Source organism: Eublepharis macularius, chromosome 4 (assembly GCF_028583425.1).
Source record: "Eublepharis macularius isolate TG4126 chromosome 4, MPM_Emac_v1.0, whole genome shotgun sequence".
In the NCBI taxonomy this organism is placed as follows: domain Eukaryota; kingdom Metazoa; phylum Chordata; class Lepidosauria; order Squamata; family Eublepharidae; genus Eublepharis; species Eublepharis macularius.
In genome coordinates this window covers 100,334,889-100,359,537 of record NC_072793.1, presented here as the reverse complement: position 1 = coordinate 100,359,537, position 24,649 = coordinate 100,334,889, and the positions used below count along the sequence as shown (strand labels likewise).

Genomic DNA, 24,649 nt, shown 5'->3' with positions numbered 1-24,649 from the left:
CACTTATTTTCACTTATTCTGAAATCCTAAAATACTTTGTTACATCGCTGTTAGTATTGTTGGATGTTAGGATGTTCTGGTGTTTGAAACATTTAGTTAAGGAATTATTACAGCAACAAAACAATCAGTAAAGGATCAAATATGGAATGAAATCCAAGACTGCAAAGTTAATTGTTTTTTTTGTAGAGATACTATTAAATAAAAAGAGGACTGTTTAATCCTATCCTTGCTATTTTCTCAGCTGGTGAATGCTTATGTTATGACAAGCAGAGAGCCACCCTTGAATACCACGGCCTGCCGACTCCTTCTAGACATCATGCCTGGGCTGGAGACTGCTGTTGTGTTTCAGGAAAAGGTGTTCTGTAGAGGAAGATATACTGATACTCTTGACCACTAAATTGCACATTTTCACAGTCTTCTTGCTGTTTTGAAATTAATGTAGTTAATTTCTAAAAGGCTTCTTTGCTTGCTTTTTCTTAAAACCATTAGCAGCCTGGTAGTTTAAGATTCTGAATTGTAAGAGAAAACAGTTCTAGTGGATGAGAGAGCCTGAAGTTTGCACTTAAAAAACAAACAAATCCTTTTAACACTTCAGAAAAGAAGGAAAAAAATCCCAAAAGGGATGTGTGTGGATTTTAAAGAAAATTCAACATTAATGCAACTTCAAAAGGACACGCATAAGAAACAATCATGGCTGCAGTTACATAAGAACTTTTCACTGGGCTAGACTCACTCTAAGTCAGAGGCTCCTTATCCCCACCTGCTCACCTGGGGGTGATTTCTAGTTGCCAGTGGTGACCACTAAAGACAATTCTGCACTGTAAGATAAATTATTTTGTAGAAAGTAGTAAGCCTATTTTATTCACCGTTTCCAAGACCATGGCTTTTGCCTGCTGTCTTTGTAGTAATATGTTTTAAGTTATTTTGGTTTAGATAACATTGCAGCTGGTGGCTATGATCCAAAAAAGTGGTATGTGCATGTAAGAAGCCTATGTGCTGCTAGAGCTTTCTCTGATGTGTTTGCTATTGCAGGTACCATTGCTGAAGAAGCAAGTGGTGGTTTGGTTTATAAAGGGTCTTGTCATTCATCAGTGGGAGCTGCTACAGCAAAAATATCCAAGAAGGCTATGCCCATGGATGTAATTCTCTTTTTATGTTTGTAATACTCATGGACCATTATATTAATGATAGTGTTAATAATAAATTGGAGAAGTGATAAACAGTGTAAAGCAAAAACACAGTATTAATTATCCTTCTACTAATATAACTATAGTGTGATACCTGAGCAACCAATCAGTTAGAATTACTGTCTGAAGTACCAAACAATGTTAATTATTCTTTCTGGAAAATACTTCAAGGACTTTTAGAATTGTAGAATTTTTGATAATTCACTTTGTTTACATTAAGTGTAGATCAAGTTGTTAGGTTAGAGCCTGTAGACAAAAGAAGTTAAGTGGTAATGTCTTTTTTTTGTAACTCTAGGAGGGTATAGTTGAGAATCTTTTCAAGTGGGCAAGAGAGGCAGATCAGCCTTTGCGAACATATGCAACTGGATTGCTAGGAGGTGCCATGGAGAACCAAGATATTGCGGCCAATTACAGAGATGAGAATTCTCAGCTGGTAATAACTATGTGAATAGCATTTATCCTTCTGTTCAGTTACTTGTTCTTGACTGATAAAATGTTGCAAAGTTTCATATTTACTACTTAGGACATGTTAATATTTTTCAAGTAAAAGGAATAAGTTTATAGTTGGTCCTTATTCTTCCATTCCTGCTTTTAGGATGTCTCAGACTACTTTTGTGGTAGCTAGAAGTATGCTTAATGTGGTTAATTTCTAAACAAACTCAAAATTTGTAGTAAGTTGGAGGACTGCTTGATTGTGGAAGTGATGCTTATGTATCTTTTTGTGACAGGTGGCATTTGTGCTTCGCCGTTTACGAGAGCTGCAAGTCAATGAAATGAATGCAAAACAGGAAAATAAGCTGCTTAGTCCCCGAAAGGTGCCATCATCAGACCCTCTATTGCCTCTTGATGAAGAAGCTGTGGACATGGACTATGGAGATATGGCTGTGGATGGTGAGCAGGAGGAAGTTACAGGGGACATGGAAATCTCGTTTAATCTTGATTCAAGTCACAAGACAAGTAGTCGGGTGAACTCTGCCTCAAAAAAGTCAGGGAAACAACATGAAAGAGAGAATTTCCGGAAAGCAAAACAAAAACTGGGCTTCCCTTCAGAGCCAGAAAAAATGTTTGTTGAACTGTCTAATAGCAGCTGGTCAGAGATGTCTCCATGGGTGATTGGCACAAACTATAACTTGTACCCTTTGACCCCTGCTATAGAGCAAAGATTAATTCTGCAGTACCTGACTCCTCTAGGGGAATACCAAGAGGTGAGTACAAATAGTGGGTCAAGAACAGGTGATGTCTGAGTTCTTTTTATGAGTGAATAAAATTGTGTTATGAAGGAACAACATGATCAATTCAGGGTACGCACAGTGCGTTGTGAAGTATCTGAAAGTGTGAGAAAAGTTGGAATGAAACTTGTTTAACTTTATTGCCCATTGTGACTTGTTTATATTGAGGCAAGGAAATGTTCCTCTATAATAATTAGAACATGCTGTGACTATTAGTTGAAAGAAGAGAAATATTGCAGCAGTTGAACTGGGAGCAACTCTTACGTATTTATCGGCTCATCACCTTGCTCCTAAAAAGTCAGGTAAGAAGTTGGTAACTGAACCAGAAGAAAATAGAAGATAGCGTTTGCTCAGCAGAGATTCCAGTTCTCCTTGGAAAAGAATATTTAGTGACAATGGGCCTCCAATATTTTTTCACATTTTAAGCAAATGTTTTACTTCTCCCATCAGCTACTGCCCATCTTCATGCAGCTTGGATCAAGAGAACTGATGATGTTCTATATTGATTTGAAACGGACCAACGATGTATTACTCACATTTGAAGCCCTAAAGGTAAACTACTACACAATGAGCTGTTTGTTCACCAACTGACCAATTACTATTTATAATTGTGTTATTTGAAGAAGATGGCTCTGAGATCCATATAGATTAGCTGGTGCAGAAGTTGCAGGAGGCTTTGAGACTGCTTTGGGTGGTCCTTTTATTCCCTGGAGCTCTGAAATGCCAGACCTACAGATGCAGAAGTGCTTAGGAGGAGGTATATTCGGATTTAATACTGATTCTGATCCTAGCTTTGTTGAGTTTTACTTGAATGCCTTTTTAAATCTCTCCATGCTCCAGGTTTACATATTTTCTGATGATGAAAAGTGTTATTTTATGACAAAAATCATTTTGCGACTTTAATGTCCCTTTGGCATTTGTTGTTATACTTTTGATGTAATGTTTTATAGTGTTTGAAGCTTTCCACATCTGTTATCTTCTTGTAATCCCTGAATTCTGTAAAACAGACCAGTGTTCTGTCTAAATTGCAGTTGATGGCTAAGGCTGATGTAGGGATTAGAGATGGGCACGAACTGCAAGACTAACTAAAGTTTGTCACATTTAAACCCCCTGATCAGCTGCTTGTGGGGGGATCTCCTCAACAAGCAGCTGATCCAAGCCTGTGGGGGTGAAATGTCCCTTTCCCTGCTGCTTTGCAGCAGCAGGGGAAGGAGCATTTCAACCCCTGGATCAGCTGCTTGTCGGGGATCTCCCTGCCAAGCAGCTGATCCAAGCTGGTGGGAGGTGAAATGCCCCTTTCCTTGCCACTGTGAAGCAGCACAGAAAGGGGCTTTTAAACCCTCCGATCAGCTGCTTGTTGGGGAGATCCCTGACAAGCAGCTGATCCAAGCCTGTGGGGGTGAAATGCTTTGCTGCAGCACAGAAAGGGGTATTTAAACCCCCACGAACCAGTTCACGAACTGGGGGAAAGTTTGTGAAAGTTCGTGATTTCTGGTTCGTGAAACGGGATGAACCACGAACTGCACGGTTCGTTTTTTTCCTGGTTCGTGCCCACCTCTAATAGGAATCTCACTAATCTATAGCTCTGTCTCTTAGCTTTGTATCAGGTTTAGAAAACAGGCGTTCAGAGCTGCCTTGTGGGACATAAACTAGAGTTGACGGTAGCTAAAAAGGATTTGTCAGGTGTTGAACAAGTATTAACTTGATTAGAATCACACAAAAAGATATCAACAGGTTTGGTACTTAAGGTAATTGCAGAAACAAGGTAGTGAACTGATTCTGTAAAATAATGAAAATGATTAAAATTTGATCCATTATTACAACTTTAACGTTGAAGTTGGTATAAGAGTGAATGATTCAGAGGACAGTTTTTCTGTTTGACTTTTATCCTGTAATACCAGCATAAGCTACAGTTATTAATATTGCTCTCTCTCGCGTGCTCTCTCCCTCACGCTCTCTCTGTCTCTCGCTCTTGCGCTCCCCCCCCCTGGTTTAAAAAAATTAAAACAGAAATAAAGCAAACTAAAAAAAAAATCTAGTTTTAAAAAGATGGTTATGGGAAGTATGTAGCCAAGCCAAGATGTCCTGTTTTCATATGGCTCCAATTATAATTGCAGGCCACATGGAGAAGTTTGTCTCTGACTTCAGGGCTAGGGGTCAAGCAGCCTTTTCTTGTTAAGAAATGACACTGTAATGAAACACAACATTGTCTTTGATCAATTTGCTCAATGTGCAGAGCCTTGCAGGAACAGTTTCAAAGATAAGTTAGTTCCAGTTAAATATGCTGTTTCATTGCTGAGATATTTCTGTCTCTTCCAGGCTACTACACTAGAAAAGCGCCATACGTACTCAGCTCCTCTCTTTGAAGCTAAGGGGACACAAAATTGCTTTCTTGAGTTTTGATTATGTTGCTACATTGAAATGAAATCACTGCTTCACCTTTCAAATGGGCTACAAAAGGGAGGAAAAGCAAAAAACTGCTGTGACTATTCAATGGGCAATGATTAATATGGCGGTTCTTTCAAAATTATCTTTTTTATTCTGTGTGCACTCTCTATATCTCAGTCAAGATTTCGAAGAACTGGCAATTAAAATTAGATCAATTTATTTTTAACTTTAAAAATCCAAGAATGGCAAAATTTCTACGGTATCATCCTATTCAAGAAGGAGGGTGGGGCATTCTGAATATTTCTTTGTATTATGATACATATCAGTTGAGACATCTAATCTCTTGTTTTATTTCTCTCTAAAGAAGTAAGCTGGTTAGAATTAGAGAGTTTTAATTTAAGGAGAAAGCGGGTTACCAGTTATTATTTGATAATGCTTTGTGCAAAAAATTAAAGTTGAATTCACTGTAAATACCCTGTGGCCTATTATTATGATATGGAGGATATGGGAAAGGATAGTATACCCAGGGATATCCCCATTGACTCCCATTTTGTACCACCCAAAATTTGTTTCAGTTAAATGTTAGGGTTCATGGTTTAGAGATACATTTCTTAATCAAATAACTTCAATGAATGCAAATATAACACTATTAAATAATCAGTCAATGTTGGACTGAAGGAAGGATTCTGGAAGGGACAAAATGGTTGCTGAAACATCAAATCTTAAGTTTTCTCTGAAAGAAGGAAGTTAAAGAGCAGTTAAACAGACCATTAACTGAATTTGAAGAATTAATTTGAAATATAGATAAGGAGGAGGGGGAATTAATCACTAAAATATATAGGATTTTATTAAAGCAAGGACGTTCCAATGCAGACAATTAAAAAGAGTTGGAAACCCAATTGAATATTAAATTTAATGATAAGGATTGGAATCAAACATTTCAACTATTTCCCTTTAAATCAATTTCAAGAGGTTTACAAGAACACACACTAAAGATGTCTCAGAGGCAGTTAAGATAGCCCACAATGAAAGCGGAGAATAAAAATCGTTGGAAAGGTTGTGGGGAATTAGACATGTTTCTACATATGTGGTGATCTTGTCCAGTTATAGCAAATTTCTGGGAATCAGTATTTAGAGAGATTGTTAAAATAACCCAGGAACAAATAAAAATGACTGTTGAATGAGCTCTGCTCAATTTATTTATCAATGAAAAGTCTCTGTGTAAACAAAAACTTACTAATTTTCATTTAGTCACAGCAAGGATACTTATTGCCCGCTGTTGGAAAAATGCTAAAGAGATTTCCTTGGATAGGGGGCACGCTGAATTAAGAAATGTAGTGGCATTTGAAAAACTAACAAATAAGATTTAGATTAATTCATGGGAGAAAAAAGAATGATGATTTTAAGATAATCTGGAATGGTTTCATAATTTGCCTACTGGAATTTCTAGACTATAGCTTTTTTAAAAATGTTCTTTAATTGGATGGAGACTTATCTGAAATTTGAATAAAGTATTGAATAGCTATTTTACAGAATATTATTATTTAGAAATTAATGGAAGTATGTTAAATTATAGCCAAGTTGTATGGAAGCTGTTACCTTTCCCTCTTTTTTGTCTCTTCCTTGTGTTCTTTAAATCTTCTTTGTTTGTGGTATAATATCCGTTTGTGATGTATTAATAATTTTTTGAAAAAGGGAAGAATAATTTATGTTTTGACTTTTATTTGAAAGTTTGTTTTAAAAGTTAAAGGAATTTAACTGTTGTATATTACTTATAAGCTGACATTAAAGAGATGAGTTGACAGATAGACGTTCCTTTTCCTCTGGTGATGAATCTGTTGAGTATAATGTACTAGCTCTTTCCTGGCAGTTCTACATTCCTGATCAAACCACCATCTGCCAGATGAGTTGTAGCCTTATGGGGTCTGTTGATAGAGAGCAGAGGTTTGAGGAGAATATGCAACTAATGGAGTTGCAGCAGTTTTAATATTCTTAGGCCTGGCTTGATTATAACTACATCTTGAAATGACATGACAGGTCCAGGAAATGGGCTTGTTTTGCAGCCTGGTTATTATTGTGGGCTGAGAAATCAGAAAAGCTAGGTCCTATTCTGATGTTGAATGATTTCTGCATAGCGTAAGGTGAGAGCTGGGAAATTGTTCAACGAGAATATCAAGAGTAATAGGCATACGATTCCTAAAGTCTTCCGTGCTCTGGGATTTTAAGTGTATTACTTGGATGATGCAGCTTCATAAAATTCATTAGGTGTCCTTGGTATTTGCACTGGAAAGTGTTCATCATTACCAATCTAGGTAACCTTTCTACTTAAGCTGACAGATACATGAGGACAAAGCAGTCTCATTTTCTATAGCACTTTTTGCAGCATGGAACTACATTTTACTTGTTTGGAGAGCACAGATCTATGGTTTCCACACTGATTTTTGTGTTTCTGCCCACAGCACTTGGCATCCCTGCTGCTCCACAACAAGTTTGCCACAGAGTTTGTTGCTCATGGAGGAGTACAGAAGTTACTGGAAATTCCTCGTCCTTCTATGGCAGCTACTGGTGTCTCCATGTGCTTATATTACTTGTCTTACAATCAGGATGCCATGGAGAGGGTAAGAGCCCACTATGCTGAAGCTGTAACGGTCCATGTGTAGTAGATTCTGTATTGGATGGTTCACATAACCACATTTTTCTCATAATGTACTGATACAATGATTCTGTTGCAAGTCGGCTTTATGACGTGTTACTATTTTCAGGATATCTGTTCTGTACTTGTTAATAAGAAGGTTTGTCAAGTTACAGTTTGATCTTACAAGATTAGTGTGACTTAGTAAAGAGTAGACAAGGTTTCATGAAGATATTGCAGGGAGCCTTTTAACGAGGGAATCTAATTGGTGGGTGCTATTATTTAAATACGTTGAACAATGTTTGCAAACATTCTGTAATACTTTTTCAGTGATTTCAAATGCAGGAATCTCAAAGGTTCAAGATGTTTGTAGTGGGTTGTAGTTGAGATTGCAAGTGTCTGAATTATTAACTAGTAACAGTCGGCATGGGAATTACTGAGAGAGCAAAGCAGAGGCTCGGGATATTATTGGCATGAAGGGAAGTACGGTTTAGCATAACATGTTCTTGTTCTGTAGGTGTGTATGCACCCCCACAACGTATTATCAGATGTTGTGAACTACACCCTGTGGTTGATGGAGTGCTCTCATGCCTCAGGCTGCTGCCATGCTACCATGTTCTTCTCTATTTGTTTCTCATTTCGTGCGGTCTTGGAGCTCTTTGATAGGCATGATGGCTTACGACGCCTAGTTAACTTGGTAAGTATTATAGTAATTTTGTTCAATATTCTAAGGTGTTTTCTTTCTGTAGCCCTAAAGGGATGCCACTACCTTGTGTTTTTGAAGTGGAGGTGAAGTTGGATATTCTAGTGGTCATGATGTAGCTGTTCTGCCTTATATAATGCAAGAGAGCATTCTAATTTGTTTTGCGTGGGTCTTACTGGAATTGTTGCAATTTGGAACACTTACAGTTACCTCCTTCTAAATCCACTGAAGTCATTGAGCTTAGAAGAGGATAACTCTGCTTAAGATGGCACTGTTAATATCCACCCATGCTCATCTTATTTATTGATACTACATTTTAGAGATGTTAAAAGAACTAGCTGAAGCTGATGGGCAATGATAGGCTTTATCATGCTGTGTTTGAAGAGTGCTAAAGAGAAATCTAGGACCTCTTGGGTAACGAGGTGGGCTGAGAGTTAATGGTGTGTTTCCTTTCCATGGAAATGGGAGTAAAGAAGCGGTTGCACTGATTTTAGAAGCCAAAGCTAGTGGTAGTGGCATGATATTCCTAACTCAGTTCTTTGGCCTTTCCATAGTTCATTTTTCCTGGGTGCAGTCATAAACTTTGTGCAGTAATTGTTTTTCTGTGCTGCAACCTTTCATTAAATGGTTTGTGATAAATTCCTTCATTGTAAGTAAATAAGCCTTGAGGGTTTTTTTTGTCTGTTACAAGTTTGAAAGTTCTCGGATAGCACAGTTAATACAGCTCCTTAACATGCAGGTTTTCTCTATGAAGGAGCCAAGTTCTTTTTTCCTTCTATGAATGAAATAAGAAACAAGAAGTTTTGGGAAACAAGATGATTGAAAGTTTTTCCCCCCTTTCAGATCAGTACTCTTGAGATCTTAAACCTAGAAGACCAGGGTGCACTGTTAAGTGATGATGAGATCTTTGCCAGCCGCCAGACTGGGAAACACACCTGCATGGCCATGCGCAGGTATTTCGAGGCACACCTTGCTATCAAAGTAGAGCAGGTCAAACAATCACTTCAGCGCACAGAGGGCGGCATTCTGGTCCATCCACAGCCTCCATACAAGGTGAGCAGATAGAGGTAGATTTGCTGCTTGCTGCTGCTATGCTTGAGGGTTTCACAGGTGCACTTTTCTTCAGTATTTCCTTCAAGGAGGAAAGGCAGCTAATGTTCTAAATAAATAAAATATAAATAAATACAGACCTTCACTATTTTTCGTATCTCGGTAGCTTCATGGATTGATTGCTGTCATGTGCTCTTTTATTCTATAAGTGTACAAGATCTATCTTTTGTGGAAAGGCAGATCAGAAGGTTTAAACTCTAAGGTGCGTAAGTGTAAGTATTGTTACCTCTCTCCCTTACAGGCTTGTTCTTACACTCATGAACAGATTGTAGAAATGATGGAATTTCTAATAGAATATGGGCCTGCCCAGCTGTATTGGGAGCCAGCAGAGGTCTTTCTCAAGCTGTCTTGTGTGCAACTTATGCTCCAACTTATTTCAATAGCCTGTGACTGGAAGACCTACTATGCCAGGTGAGTACATGGTAAAGTTTAAACACAGCTGCTGGAGCGGACAGTTTCTCCAGAAAGTGCCCAGCACATAAGAATGGTGCACTCTCTTGTAGTCCAAAAGGGCTGCAGGTGTGGCTTGTATGAGTAATGTTTCTTTGATAATTTTATACTTTGCTTTTCTAGGAATGATACAGTACGTTATGCTTTGGATGTCCTGGCCATTCTTACAGTAGTTCCAAAGATCCAGTTACAGTTAGCGGAGTCTGTGGATGTACTGGATGAGGCAGGATCTACTGTTTCCACTGTGGGTATGTAGAATTTGGCCTCTTCTTAAAGTTCCATTCTCTGATCATTTTCTTCACTAGTTCCTGAAATCTTCAGTTTCAGGTTTTGTAAGCAATTCAAGGCCAAGGAAAATATTGAATGATCTGCAGCAAGTTATTTTAATTGGAACAATCAGTGTCAGGCATTATCCATATAAGCACATGTAGAACTTAAATTCCAAGTTCTTAGGCTTGAATGCTATGATATTTTTAACCTTCCTTGATTTTATCATCTTCTGTTGGCTGTACCTGAGAGCCAAGCTACAAGTGACGCCTGACACGAGTTGGATATGTGTCAGCTTCCCTCAAGTTTTGATGGGAAGTGTAGGCATCCTGGTCTTGCAGCTTGACTCTCCTTAAGCCGTTTAATTGAAGTTTGCACAGCAGCAGTCTATGGGAGGGAGAACATGCGGTCGAGAGGGGAGTGCAGGTGTCAGGCTGTCACTGGGCTCCCACCTTACCCTTCGCTGAGTGTGTGTAGGGTTTTCAGGGCCCCTCTCCTCCCCCCCCCCTGCCAAACCAGGGCCGCATTCCCAGTGCTGCTGATGGTGAGGGCGGGAGCGCTTCCCCACCAGGGCAGCATATCAGCCAGCAGGAGCATTTGCTTCTTGCTCTCTCCTCCCTCCCCGCACCACAGCTTTGGGACCAGCTCAGCCTGGCCGAGCAGGCACACCTGGCTGCTCCAGGCCACACTGCGGCAGACAGGGTGGGCTGGAGCGTTACTGTCTCTTCCCCTGCGCTTGCCCGGTCCCCACCAGGCGATGCAACTCCAGGCCACGGCCTGACCTGGCTGTTGTGCGCATGGGCCATGCCCGGCTTGCATGATGTGACTTCGGGTGGAGGCTGGACAAGTGGGGGGAAAGAGGCAGTGACGCTCTTGGCCGCCACTGCGCTGCCCCAGAGTGGCCCTTGGCCTGAAGCTGCGTCGCTCTGCAGGGGCCGGGCCAGGGAGGGGAGGGCGAGGTGGCAACGCTCCTGCCCACCCTGTCCGCTGCAGTATGGCCCAGAGTGGCCAGGTGTGCCTGCTTGGCCAGGCCTAGCTGGTCCCGAAGCTGTGGTGGAGGGAGGGAGAGGGGAGCAAGGGGTGAATGCTCCTGCCAGCTGATGCGCTGCCCTGGCAGGGAAGGGGAAGCACTCCCCCCCCCACCGCCATCAGCAGCACTGGGAATGCAGCCCTGGTTTGGCGGGGGGGGGGAGGAGAGAGGCCCTGAAACCCCTCCCCACATCCAGCGGAAGGGAAGGGGGGTTGCCCAGTGAGAGCCCGACGCCTGCACTCCCTTCCCGACTGCATGTTCTCCCTCCCATAGGCTGCAAACTTCAATTAAATGTGCTTAAGGAGAGCGAAGCTGCAAGACCAGGACGCCTACACTTCCCATCAAAACTTGAGGGAAACTGACACGTGTCCAACTCGTGTCAGGTGTCACTTGTAGCTTGGCTCTTAGAGTTATAGCTTACAAGATTAACTCTGTCCAGTTGCTGGGCTCCATCGGAACAAGAAATGTGAGAATTGTTCTTACCTTTGTGTTAGGTAGAGAACTGGTCATTTATGCATGCCTGAGTGTTTAATTTGTCTAGTAATGTCTTTTGGTGCCTTTTAAGCAGAATTAAGTGATGGAAGCCCCTCCCCTCCGCACTCGCACACACAAAAATGCATGCTGTGAATTTTAGAGCTTTAATTTGGGTCATTGTTAAGGTTGTGTGTGGTCTTCTTTGTGTAAGAACACATACACTTCACTATGCTTTTTTCTGTTTAATCTTTGTGCAATACCTTACTTCAGAAGTGACACCAAATGAATTCCTCTTTCAGCTCACCAGGGCTGTACGTGCTTCTAAATTGTTTGGCTGTAGCCAGCAACGTAGCAGAAACTCTGCTTGGCCTCCTTCTAAGTATGGGATCAATACTGTGGGGGAAATTGGTTCTGTTATATCAGGTGTGGTTATTGGTGGGCCTCTGGGCATCTTTCAGAGAGAACAGAAATGAAGCTTTCAGCTCGGCATTCTTTTTTGATGCAATCATATTTAGAGGAGTAATTTAACTGCTTCTTCCCCCATTCTGGGGGGTAATAAAAGAATGGAGATTATATGCAAGAGGTGATAACAGTGCCATATTGTGAGGGGAAGAGATGAGGAGGGAGGAGAGAAGTAGGTATGCTGACATGGGAAATAATTACATCACCAGCTCCTCCCATGTGATGTCATTCTGATGTTAATGGATCAATATGAGATTGACAACATAGGGGAGCTGCAGCAATGCTGTTTCTATAATGTGAAAACTGGCCCAGCCTCTTCTTACTGTGAAAACACTTCCTGTTTGATTAGGTATTAGCATCATCTTGGGAGTTGCTGAAGGTGAATTCTTCATCCATGATGCAGAAATACAGAAGTCGGCCCTTCAGATCATCATTAACTGTGTGTGTGGTCCAGATAATCGCATCTCCAGCATTGGCAAATTCATTTCTGGCACTCCTCGACGTAAGCTTTCCCAAGCACCCAGGAGTAGCGAGCACACATTGGCCAAGATGTGGAATGTGGTGCAATCCAACAATGGCATCAAAGTGCTGCTGTCGTTGCTTTCTGTAAAAATGCCCATTACAGATGCGGACCAGATACGAGCTCTGGCTTGCAAAGCCTTGGTGGGGCTGTCCCGGAGCAGCACAGTGCGGCAGATAATCAGCAAGCTGCCCCTCTTCAGCAGCTGCCAGATCCAGCAGCTGATGAAGGAGCCCGTTCTTCAGGACAAGCGCAGTGAGCACGTGAAGTTCTGCAAGTATGCAGCTGAGCTGATAGAGCGCGTCTCAGGAAAACCCCTGCTGATCGGAACGGACGTCTCATTGGCTCGACTGCAGAAAGCAGATGTGGTGGCTCAGTCAAGGATTTCCTTTCCTGAGAAGGAGCTACTCCTTTTGATCAGGAACCATCTCATTTCTAAAGGGCTGGGAGAAACTGCCACTGTTCTTACAAAGGAGGCAGACCTACCCATGACAGCAGCTTCCCATTCCTCTGCCTTCACCCCTGTTGCTGCCACTGCTTCTCCAGTGTCTCTGCCTCGTACCCCTCGTCTAGCAAATGGTATTTCAGCCCGGTTGACCAGCCATACTGCTGTGGTTTCCAGTGCTGCCTCTGTTCATGCCCAGCCGAAACAGGCTGCCCCCCAGAGCTCACTTCCACTCCCAGGTCCATCTCATGCCAACAACTCCCCTGTGATTGGCAGGATTAGCTTCATCCGAGAGAGGCCATCTCCCTGCAATGGCAGGAAAATCAGAGTGCTGCGGCAAAAGTCAGACCATGGCGCCTACAGCCAGAGTCCAGCTATCAAAAAACAGCTGGACAGGCATCTCCCTTCCCCTCCCACACTGGACAGCATAATCACAGAGTACCTTAGGGAGCAGCATGCACGCTGCAAGAACCCTGTGGCTACTTGCCCCCCCTTTTCACTCTTTACACCCCACCAGTGTCCAGAGCCAAAACAGAGGCGCCAAGCGCCAACTAACTTTACCTCGCGTCTGACCCGCAGGGCAGCCTTTCCAAAGTATGGAGGGGTGGATGGTGGATGCTTTGATAGACACCTTATATTCAGCAGGTAAGGAAGATGTTTTCTGGATTCCTATGGTTTTTACCAGCTTGTCTTAAACACCAGTGCACACTGGGACTTTGCAGTGTGAGTAAAACCTTTGATTTCATGGTGATCATTTGGAAAACTTTTTGTATGCCATTCCTCAGCTTGCTCTACTGATAGCTACCTGCAGCAACTTCCATGTTTGGAACATTATACAGAAACTTGTCTTCCTTTTACAAAGAAAACTTCCATCCTAGCAAACTCTCTGATGCAGTTTTCAAACTTCAGAGCTTGATTGTTGCTTATATACCATAATCTTTCACTTAAAGTTCACTTTCTTAATTAGTTGGTCTTTCATTTTCCAGGTTCCGTCCAATTTCTGTGTTCCGAGAAGCCAATGAAGATGAAAGTGGCTTTACTTGTTGTGCGTTCTCTGCCCGGGAGCGGTTCCTAATGCTGGGTACCTGCACAGGGCATCTGAAGTTGTACAATGTCTTCAGTGGGCAGGAAGAGGCCAGTTATAGTTGCCACAACTCTGCCATAACACATCTTGAGCCATCCAGGGTAGGGAAAGTATTCATAAATGTTAATATGCTACTGTGGATTCCTGGGCCATGATAACTGTGTGACTAATGTGAGTGATGCAATCTTTCTTACTTAATCTAGATGTTTGTGACCCTTTTAAAGGCTAATGAATTTATTGTGCATACATTTTTCTGAGCCAGAAGACACAGCCTGTCAGAAACAATCAGCTAAGCTCTGTGAGAAGCTCGTTTTATTTTGCTGCTCTGTGACAGTAATAAACTTCTGTGAGAAGCTCACCTAGAAGCAAATGCAGAATGAATATAAGTGTTGTCTCTCCTATATTCAGGCTTCTGTATGTACTGGGCATGTTTATGTTCCTCTCATGAAGATACATTTTATATCTAATTAAATAATATAATAAAGTAGCCATCGTTGGCCACAGGCTGTGTTTGGATCTTATGACAGATATTTGTCAGGGGCATGACCACAACGTTGCTGTGCTTGAGTGTTCTCTTCCCTTCATGCACAGAGTACAGTTGAAGGCTTATCAGTTCGGTAAGCCTTGAATCAAACTCAGAGTGTAGGTGTTGGGACAAACTTCAGTTTTGTTTCCTGCCTGCAAATCAAAATCTTAAATCTTATGTTTAGAGTTCTGGTTTGTGGCATAGTAAAGAAGGTCCAGTTTGCTCAGGTGCATGTTTTCAGATATTGTGGCCAGTTGGAACTTAATTCAAGAATTCTCAGATCTAAAAACCAGTGATTGTGCTCCGTGCATGGGGATGCAGTGCAAGCATGCATGGTAACAAGTTGTGTTTGTACCCACCACAAACTTCTTGTTGGTTATGACATCTGAATAGTCATCTATTAGTTACCATAGGCCTCCAGTTTACACATTACAGATTTCCAGTTTACACATGTTGGAGTTTTAATGTAGGAAAGAGAAAAATCACAACTTGTCAATCTCATTCAGCTCCATAGTTTGTGTAGATGAATCACAACTGGGCATAAGTGCAGAATGATGTATTCTTGGGATGGTGGTGCTGAAGTAGGATTCTGTATTTAAACGGGAAAAACATGAAAGCCAACTATAATATTACTATTGTGTGAAAAAATATTTTCAAGTATAAGAATTGGAGGAGGGAAGGAAGACTGGCTGTAAGAAAAATATTCCATATGCTGCTGACTTTCAGTGTTTTATGGTCCAAATTAATGAAATCAACTTTTTAAAAGAAAGCTATCAAAAGTCTAAACTTCACAATGGGGGAATCTCACCCTTCTATGCCATAATATGTGATGGTAAAGCTGTGTGCAGTAGAACGAATTGTTAATAACCAAATATGTGGTTTTGTTGGCTACCCAAAATGTTGCTTCTGTTGTGGCACAGTTAGCAGATTTCCGAAAACAGAACGGCAAAGAGAAGTCTTCTATAATCATGCTGCAAAGAGGTGTCTAGATATATAACAATAATACCCTTTGTATGCCTTTTCAATTCCATAGGATGGCTCTTTATTGCTGACATCTGCAACATGGAGCCAGCCTCTGTCTGCATTGTGGGGGATGAAATCTGTCTTTGATATCAAGTATGTGTACCTTTTAATTTACTTTTACTACTCTAAATGGACTAGAATGTAAAATAAGCACTCAAGCTGTAATCTCATGGATTTGAGTATATTGTAAAAACAGGTTAGATCCAAAATAGAGCACTGCTCATAAATTGAAAATTCTCCTTGCTGCGGTTCCCAAAATTCTTCTGCCTGGTTTCAAGGGTTCCTTAGGAGTAGCTCTGGGAATAGTGTAGCATCAGCAATGCGAGGGTGGAATTGGTGGAAATTGTAAACTTCCTTCTGCTGGCAGAAAATTAAATTTGGGTCCGACTCAGTGTTGTTCAAGTATATGACTGGCTGATGAGGATGAAAAATTGCCATAGAAGAGGGTAAAACATTTATACTAGCAGGGAAATGGTGACCTTTTATTGGTTCAGTAACTGTCGGCCCGGCCTCTGCCATTTTAATAGCAGTTTTATATGGCTGCTTGTGATACTAAAAATGTTCAGGCCTCTGGAGTTAAAATGGCTGCTGTATTGCCACCAGAGGACCTCCAACAGTTGCTGAATCCCACCCGGGAGAACACAAAATGCATGGAATGCCCCACAGGAATGTGGAGTGATTAAAGGGCAATTGGATTTACTATCCTTCCAGCCCCAAAGGTGCCCAGTGCAACGAAGGTCTTGCAGAGTCACCTCCACTTAACACATTCCTTTCCCTTCTTCCATGATGAGATCTCCTGTCCTTGATTGAGGAGCTAATCAAATGACATTCATAAGTATAGACAGTTGTTCCTGGGAAAGTACAGTCCCCACCTAAAATCCATCAATTTAGCTCCAGTGGAATTCACTAACAAACTATCCCTTTTGTACAGCTAGAACATGTTTTGCATTTGCTTTCACACACCCCGGCAGCTACCAATCATGGTACTCAAACCTTTTGTCAAACCCAGGAACTGACCGTTGGAGTCTTTGTTCTAACGGCTAGGTGGGCTCTTCCACTCAGGGCACATTTTACCTATAAAGGTAGAGCCCTGGCTTCATTCAAATTGTACATGCTTCTGGATCCATAAGCGTTGTTCCCTTGAGGTTTGCCCAAGCCTCTTGCTCTCCTAGCCAAGGACGCTGGCGTTCGAAGCTACTCTCTTCCTCAGACTGGACCCCTCTTCAGGATAGGTAGATATATTTGCTCCCCCCTCTCTCTATTCCCAATTTCTGACTAAGCTTCCTAGGGCTCTCGCTTTCGCTCTCGCTCTGTGTGTGTGTGTGTAATTATTTTTACCCTGTAATTCTGCGTGTATGTGCATGTCATTTTGTTCTCCTTGCTAGCTAATTCCCCCACAAAGCATTTTATTGCAAGGAGACCAGCTCCGGTAACATAACTAGCATTCATTACATGATGCACTGATGCATTAACATAATATACAGAAGAGTAATAAGTGACTGTAGCGAAAAAGATGTTCTGCCGCTTCATTTGGCATTTGATTTTCCTGTGCAGACACTCATTCACAGATGACCATTATGTGGAGTTCAGCAAGCATTCTCAGGACAGAGTCATTGGCACCAAGGGGGACATTGCCCATGTAAGTATCACTTGTGGAATCTCTAAAGCAGAGGACAAGCCACTTGGGAGTTGGGGTACTGCTTGTAGAAAGGGAAGCATGAGACACCTCATAATTAGAAAAAATGTGTGCTGGTGAAGCAGGACTATCGAGGTGCTGGCATTGAGGCATCTGTTGATGAGATCAAACATGAAAGCCCGACAGCAATGTTAGACTGTTCAATAGGATCAGAAGATGGAATAAGCTTCATAGGACTGGACTAGATAGTTTCATTTAATGTTGTTAATTCCGTAACATATTCCTCTTCAAGGTTCATTGAGCATTTACAGGATTGGGTACAATACTTCCGTGAACAGAGTGACTTCACAGAAAGGATTTTTACAGCCTTCCTGTTGCAGCTCCCTCTGCGCTGCCAAAATCTGCTCCTCACGGTGGTAGGACTTTGGGGAACAGTGTAGAATTTCTTTTCCTCCATTCTTGCATGAGTGAAGCCATCTTTGGAAATGGAACAAAAGCTTGTGCCAGGGTGAGGAAAGAACTCTGCCAGTTCCCCTTTCTAGTCCGTGCCATGTGCTGAATCCCATGCTGTTCCCTAAGGTTCCCTGTTCTCAAGAGTTGCTTTTCAGGGAGTATCAGGGGAAGCACTGAGAAAGTGGCAAGTTTCAATGTTTGCAGGAGAAATGAACCAGTGTCCTGCCTGATTGACTAACGTCTTGGAAGCTGTTTTCTAGGGTGTTTCTTACAACACATCCACCTGGCACTTAATAGCATTTTTGTCCTAGATCATTAAATGCTTCCTTACTCACTGGGAGTAATAAGTTTTAAGAGAGAATCTGAAAAATTAATTCTCTTTATAATAGCACTTTGATTTAAGATAAATGATGAATCAGTTGTTACAATAGAATTTTCACCATTTAAAATCAATTCCAAAGAGTTAGGCGTATTCTGAAGGTGGCAGTGTCTTGCAGAGTTAGTGTCAGGGACTGTTTTCCACTTTGAAGAGAGCAATATGATCAGAAAGCATAAAGCTATTCAAATATGTAACAATTTTTCTTGCCCTTTTGGTTATTTTCATATATATTTGCATTTAAACAAAATACCTTTCTCTGTTGCCTTGCTGTTCCTTCTGATAGCCTTTGAGGGAAATCTGATCTCCACTCGTGACCGGCTCATTTGTGAGGCAACAGGTTAACCATGTTTATTTTTAGCTACCCCACAGGATCCAAAGGGGAATTGGCATTTCAGGAATATGCATAAATGAAATACATCTGATAAAAGGGTAAAAGAAACAAAGGCAAATCTTCAAAGTATGATTAATAGAGCTACTTCCCAACTCAGCATCTGTTTGAAAGTAGTTGTTAAAGGAAATAATAGCCCATAAAAAGCTTATAGTGGTATATGCCACTAACCTTAACATTTTGTCAAGTATTCTCCACTATATGCTACATGGGATTTTTTAAAAGCAGTTTCTTTACAACAACTCACAAGCCTTAAGCTCTTTAAAGCCCCTTTTTCTGGGTCCTGACTTGGGACATCCCAGCATGTTGTTCAGCACACACTGCAGCAGGTCATCTTATGAATATGGGGTATTCCCCATATTCAGAGAATTAGAAGCAAAAGTTTCTACTCAATGAACAGCCACAGGTTTGCCCCTTAGGCTATGTTGCCCTAAAATGATTTTCCTCTTTTTGTTTTCATGTGGTTCATTTGTAAAGAACCTTTTTTGGTTCCCTGCTGGGATAAAGCTGGGAGATGTTGTGATAAGTTTTCTGGAATTGAAGCAGAAACTTGAAGTGTTTAGCATTTGCAGCGTGCCAAGTGCTGTATAGAGTGTCCCAGTATTAATAGAGCCATTAGAGGTGCCATGGAACTGGGAAGGGAGCTATTTTAAATTTGTGAGTCTCTTGCAATTTGATTTTAGTAATTGTGATGGCAGGTCAATCCAGAAAGAGTAAGTCTTTGTAAAAAAAATTTAAAATGTATTCTTGAATATAGCATTTATTAAAAGGGAAGATGGCAGGAGCGTAAACCATTTTTCTGTCATAAGTTACTAAATCAAGTGTAGCTATCCCTTAACCATAAAGAGACGTATTCAGGGGCCATACTACTAAGAAGACATTTTATACAGTAATGTGTATATGTGATTGTTCTCTACCACAATAGCATTTGCAATGATTTCTAGTTCTCCTGGGGAGGCTGACTTGTGAACTACTAAGCTCTTCTTGAAGATTAATGTACAACAGAGGGGAGATCATTGTCCACAACGAAGGAAGTGAGGGCATGTACTTTTTTCGCTTTGTATACTAACATCTTGCAGATCATGACTAATCTTTGTTCTTCTTCTTTTTAATCTAAAAGATCTATGATATTCAGACTGGCAACAAGCTATTGACTCTGTTTAACCCAGATCTTGCCAACAACTACAAGAAGAATTGTGCCACCTTTAACCCTACAGATGACCTTGTCTTAAATGATGGTGTCCTCTGGGATGTCCGCTCTGCACAAGCTATACACAAATTTGACAAATTCAATATGACCATCAGTGGTGTATTTCATCCTAATGGACTGGAAGTTATAGTCAACACAGAGATTGTATCTTTTTTGCCTCAGCTGTGATTCGCACAATTTAAAGAGCTTGGGCTGATAAGCAAATGATTTAATTGCAGCATCTAGTGTAATGTTCTTGTTTTGTCTGATGAAATGCAGCAGTAGGATTCTGAAAGCTATGCAGTTCTCTAAGCAGCAGTTTGTAGTGATAGATTCTTGAGCAGAAAACTCTGGCATCGGTTAGTAGCAAGAGCTTCAGTGAAAGTGCATGGGACTCTTGTTCTGTGATTAGAACATATTATGCAAATTGAAGAACACATTTAGACTTCCTGTCAGATTATTTATAATGTTGTATATTCTCATGTAAGATGGGATCTTTTGACTGACGTGAAATGGTGAGTGAATCCCAAGGCCGGGCAGTCTCAGAGGGGGTTAGGTGCTGCCATTGCCCTTGCAGTCAGATTAGACTTTGAGACTAGACAGAAGTTTGGGATCTCAACATATACCTCTTTTTTGGGGGGGGTGGCAACTGAATCGTAGTGCTGGATCCTAGCTTCATTGCCAGAGGTGTGTTCTGCAGCAGCCAACAGTAATACAGTGGATCACCATTGCAGTAAACCTAATAAGACTGTTCTGTGGATTTTCCATAACACGCTCTCCAGTGGGACCTGCGGACTTTCCACTTGCTACACACAGTGCCAGCTTTGGATCAGTGTCGTGTAGTCTTCAACCACACAGGAACGGTTATGTACGGAGGTAAGATGCTGAATAGCATAAATGATATATTGGTCATCTTTGTGTTTGTATTTACTCCTGGGCCATAGCTTTTCCCCCTATGCCTGTGGCAGAGAGGGGAAAAAACGTTTCATAGCCAAGGGAACTTTCTGGTTCAGTGAGGCAGGTGAAATCCCCATGTGGAATTCAAAATGTGGGCCTTACATACATAGAGAACTGGTTCTTTTCTTTACCTCAGAGAAACACAAAAGAGACAGAGTCTGCTATGGGATGTACATACCTGCTCTGTTTGGCTTTTTCCCTTTTCCATCTTGTAGGGCCTTCTTCTTCTACACCAATGTTCCACTTTTTGTTCCAGAGTATTGGTGTTTCCCCTTTCCCCCCATTGCTCCTCTTTTCCTAACCGTTGTCCTTTTCTGCAGTTCCTCCTCCTGCTTTCTGCGTGGTTTCATTGGCCCTCAATATTTTTTTATTTCTCCTGCCCTACACTCAAAGATAATATAGCAAATAACTCAAAATCTCCAGATAGAATATATATTACAGTTTGTAAACGCTCTGGTCAGAAATGCCTAACACTTGATTTTTTGAAGTTGCCCTGCTCGTTTTCTTTTGCCCATTTTGCCCCACTCTAAAAATAAGCTTGTTTTAAAAGTTAATCAGTTTAACATTTCATGTGGTTCATTTATATTCCCACGCTGGGTTATTTTAGAAGCAACTATCTACACACCTCTTTTCTCCCTTGATCAGCAATGTTACAGGCCGATGATGAAGATGACTTGCTGGAAGAGAGGATGCGGAGCCCTTTTGGATCTTCTTTTAGAACATTCAATGCGACGGATTACAAACCAATTGGTAAAAGACTGCTTATTTCAGCTACATGAAACTGTATTTGGCACTTATTTGTGTTGTTTCAGTTTTCTCTATGGACAAAATTCTGTTTAGCTTTCTGAGGAAATGCCCACAGAGCTCATAAAAAACCCTCTTCTTCATGGCTCTAGAGAAAGTGGTTCCTTGTGGATAGCAGTTGTTAGATGTGATTTTTTGGCACAAATGTGAATTAAAGTGTATAGGACTCCTGTTGATTCTGATATGTTCTTTTCCAGCCACCATTGATGTAAAAAGGAACATCTTTGACCTGTGTACTGATTCAAAGGACTGTTATTTGGCAGTTATTGAGGTAAATATGATTCTTGAATAGCAAGAGCAAGATTTGGGACTGGTTAGTACCTTAAAGATGAATTAGATTTCCAGGGTATGCGCTTTTGAGTGTCAAAGATCCATCAGGTACGAGAAGTGGCTCCTTGTATCTTACGAAGGGAGCTTTGAGTCTCAAAAGCTCCTAACCTGAAAATGTAGTTTGTCTTTAAGGTGCTACTGGACCCAGATCTTGTTCTACTGCAGACCAACATGGCTACTCACCTGAAGCTATCTTGAATAGCAAGAAATGTGCTAACATTTATTATGTGATTATCCTTGCCAAGCAAAGTAAGTTTGGTCAGCTGTAAAACTGATGCTATGCATGGAGATGGATGGAGATGATTAGGCAGGTGGTGCTGCTGCATGTTAGTGAGCATAATATCTTTGACTAAAAGCTAACCCACTATTTTGGGGTGTGTGGTTCCTGTTTTAGAACCAAGGGAGTATGGATGCCATGAACATGGATACAGTATGCAGGCTGTACGAGGTGGGAAGGCAGCGCTTGGCAGAAGATGAAGAGGATGAAGAGGAAGACCAGGTGAGGAATGTAGTGTCATTGTGGCTAACTTTTCAGGTGAAGCTTCAATGAAAGATTTTGAATTTTTTTTTTAAGTCTTTCATATATTACTTTGTTTGTTTTAAATCACAGCACATAGAAAAACTACACTGAATTGAGTTCTGATGAACTTTTTCACAATCTTGAAGTATTTTTGTATTTATTTAAATATTTCTAAGCCATCTCCCCCCCCCCCCCAACTTAGGGTCCTCAAAGTGGCAAACAAAAACATCAAGATTGAAAACACACACATATATAAAACCATTAAAATAGATAGAACTAAACACATAACCTCATTAATAGGAGGAAGGGTCAATGAAAATCGCTCAGGGAATGCCAGACAAAACAGAAAAGTACTCACTTACTGGGGTAAGGTAACAATTGAAGGGGATGGATGAATCTCGCTCGGGAGGGAATTCCATAATCTTGTTTCCATGTCCAAAAAGGCTCTTTCATAGGTTGCCACCTATCTAGCCAAAGATGACAGGGGCACCCATTACAGTAATGATACGTATAGTCTTATCTTTGCTTTTAAATACTAACCACATTATTCTGTGGCTATGTGATTTAAGTGATCAGTTTATCTAAACAAGACCACCAAACCAGTCACTTTGTTTGAAAAGAAAGAGAGGCTTGTCAGGGCTTGCCGCGGCTGCCGCTGGGCGTGGCACTGGGCGGTCTGCTCCTGACGTCACAGGGGGGCCAGGGACTCTGCAGGACCCTGCTCTGTGGAAGGAGGGGCGGTATACCTCACCCAGACTCCCTCTCAGTCCACTCGCTGGCCTGCTCAACCTGGCCTGCTTACCCTCTGCGTCCTCCTTCATCTCCTCCTTCCAGAACTCTCCTCCAAGCCTCCACCCTTGCATTCTACTGCTCTCACTCCACATCATCACTCCTCACTCACACCCACCACCCCAGAGCTCTTCCCAGCCACCCTTTATAGGGTTTCCTCTCTCTGCCCCGCCCTCCTTCTAGGCTTGTTCCTTCTCCTGACCGGGCCCAGCTGTGCGTCCCTCCAGGTGTTTCCCTCCAACCACTAATCCCTCCTGGGCTCCTTTGCTTTGCTGGTAGGGTGGGGTTGAGTGCAAGCCATCCCCAGCTGAGGGCTCCTTGGCCTTGCTCACGAGGAGCTGCCCCAGCCAGCCTCTGTGCTATTGAGCTTGCCTGGCCTTGCTCACGAGGAGCTGCCCCAGCCAGCCTCCGTGCTATTGGGCTTGCCTGGCCTTGCTCATGAGGTGCTGCCTTAGCCAGCTTCTGCGCTGCCAGCTCAGCAATGCTGGGCGGGGCTACCCAACTCCTCCCCCAGAATGCCTGTGGCAGCCCCCCCTGGAGAGGCTTGGCTTCTAGCAACTCCTGAGCCAGGCTGCTGTCTTCTAGCCATGGTGTGGCTCTGGGCTGTAGAGGCTGCTTCCTCTCCCTGCCAGGTAAGGGCTCTGCTTGGGTTGCTGCTGCTGCTGCTGCTGCTGGTCCCACATTCCCCCTGCTGTGGCCCTTTCCCTCTGGCCTGCTTAGCCCCCTTTCTTCCCCCTGGAAGGTGGGACTGGCTGGTCTCTCCTTGCCCCCTCCACCCCTCTGAGGTTCTGGCCTTTTACCCCTTCCCCCTGGAGTAGGTAGGTTCTGGCCCTGGTTGCCGGCTTGGGGGGTGGGGTTGCTGCCACCCTTTTGTCCCCTGCTGTTCCCTCTTGTCAAGTCTGGGGGCTGGGGCTCAGACCCCGGACACACACCCCCTCTTAGCCTGGACGTTGGCTCGGAGGGGCCCGGCTCGAAGAGGCGGGACATGAAATCCGCATCAAGGTGGTTGGCCCCCCGGCGGTACACTACGGAGAATTGGAATGGCAGAAGGGAAAGGTACCACCGCAGGATGCGGGGGTTGTGCTCCTTCATCCTGTGCATCCACTGGAGTGGCGCGTGATCCGTCATTAGCGTGAACGGGTTGTTGGCTAGGTAATACCGTAGTGCTCCTATGGCCCATTTGATGGCGAGGGCTTCCCATTCTACGGTGGCATACTTCTGCTCCGCGGGCTGGAGCTTGCGGCTTATGAACAGGATGGGTACCTTTATTCCTTCTTGCTCCTGCATTAGGACTGCCCCAAGGCCTGAGGCCGACGCATCGGTTGCCAATATGAAAGGCCGCTCAAAGTCCGGGTTCCACAGCTTTGTTGTGTCGGACAGGGCGGTGCGCAGGTCAGTGAAGGCAGCCACCTGTTCCGGGGTCCAGCTGAGACGATTGGGGCTGCCCTTCTTCAGACAGTCAGTCAGGGGGGCTGAGCGGGCCGCAAAATGTGGGATGAAGCGCCCATAATACCCCATGAGCCCCAGAAACCGCCTGAGCTGCCGCTTGGTTTGTGGTTGGGGCACGTCTGCGATGGAGGCCACCTTTTCAGGTGGTGGCCGGACCTGCCCTCCCCCTATCACAAAGCCCAGGTACCTGAGTTCCTGGAACCCCAAGTGGCTTTTCTTGGGATT

General features: G+C 42.6%; 1 protein-coding gene across 2 annotated transcripts in view; it reads left to right on the top strand.

The window, feature by feature from the left end:
- The window catches only part of DCAF1 (DDB1 and CUL4 associated factor 1), a 62,403-nt gene that overhangs the window by 10,479 nt on the left and 27,275 nt on the right, over positions 1-24,649 (top strand). For both annotated transcript variants that reach the window (XM_054976279.1, XM_054976278.1), the window contains exons 5-22: positions 242-355; positions 1,483-1,620; positions 1,916-2,392; positions 2,867-2,968; positions 7,264-7,422; positions 7,954-8,133; positions 8,983-9,192; positions 9,491-9,660; positions 9,823-9,947; positions 12,282-13,542; positions 13,884-14,082; positions 15,541-15,623; positions 17,085-17,169; positions 19,507-19,740; positions 20,358-20,451; positions 21,178-21,282; positions 21,534-21,607; positions 22,061-22,165. In XM_054976279.1, the coding sequence (XP_054832254.1) occupies positions 242-355; positions 1,483-1,620; positions 1,916-2,392; positions 2,867-2,968; positions 7,264-7,422; positions 7,954-8,133; positions 8,983-9,192; positions 9,491-9,660; positions 9,823-9,947; positions 12,282-13,542; positions 13,884-14,082; positions 15,541-15,623; positions 17,085-17,169; positions 19,507-19,740; positions 20,358-20,451; positions 21,178-21,282; positions 21,534-21,607; positions 22,061-22,165 (3,915 nt within the window). The remainder of the gene's footprint in view (positions 1-241; positions 356-1,482; positions 1,621-1,915; positions 2,393-2,866; positions 2,969-7,263; positions 7,423-7,953; positions 8,134-8,982; positions 9,193-9,490; positions 9,661-9,822; positions 9,948-12,281; positions 13,543-13,883; positions 14,083-15,540; positions 15,624-17,084; positions 17,170-19,506; positions 19,741-20,357; positions 20,452-21,177; positions 21,283-21,533; positions 21,608-22,060; positions 22,166-24,649) is intronic.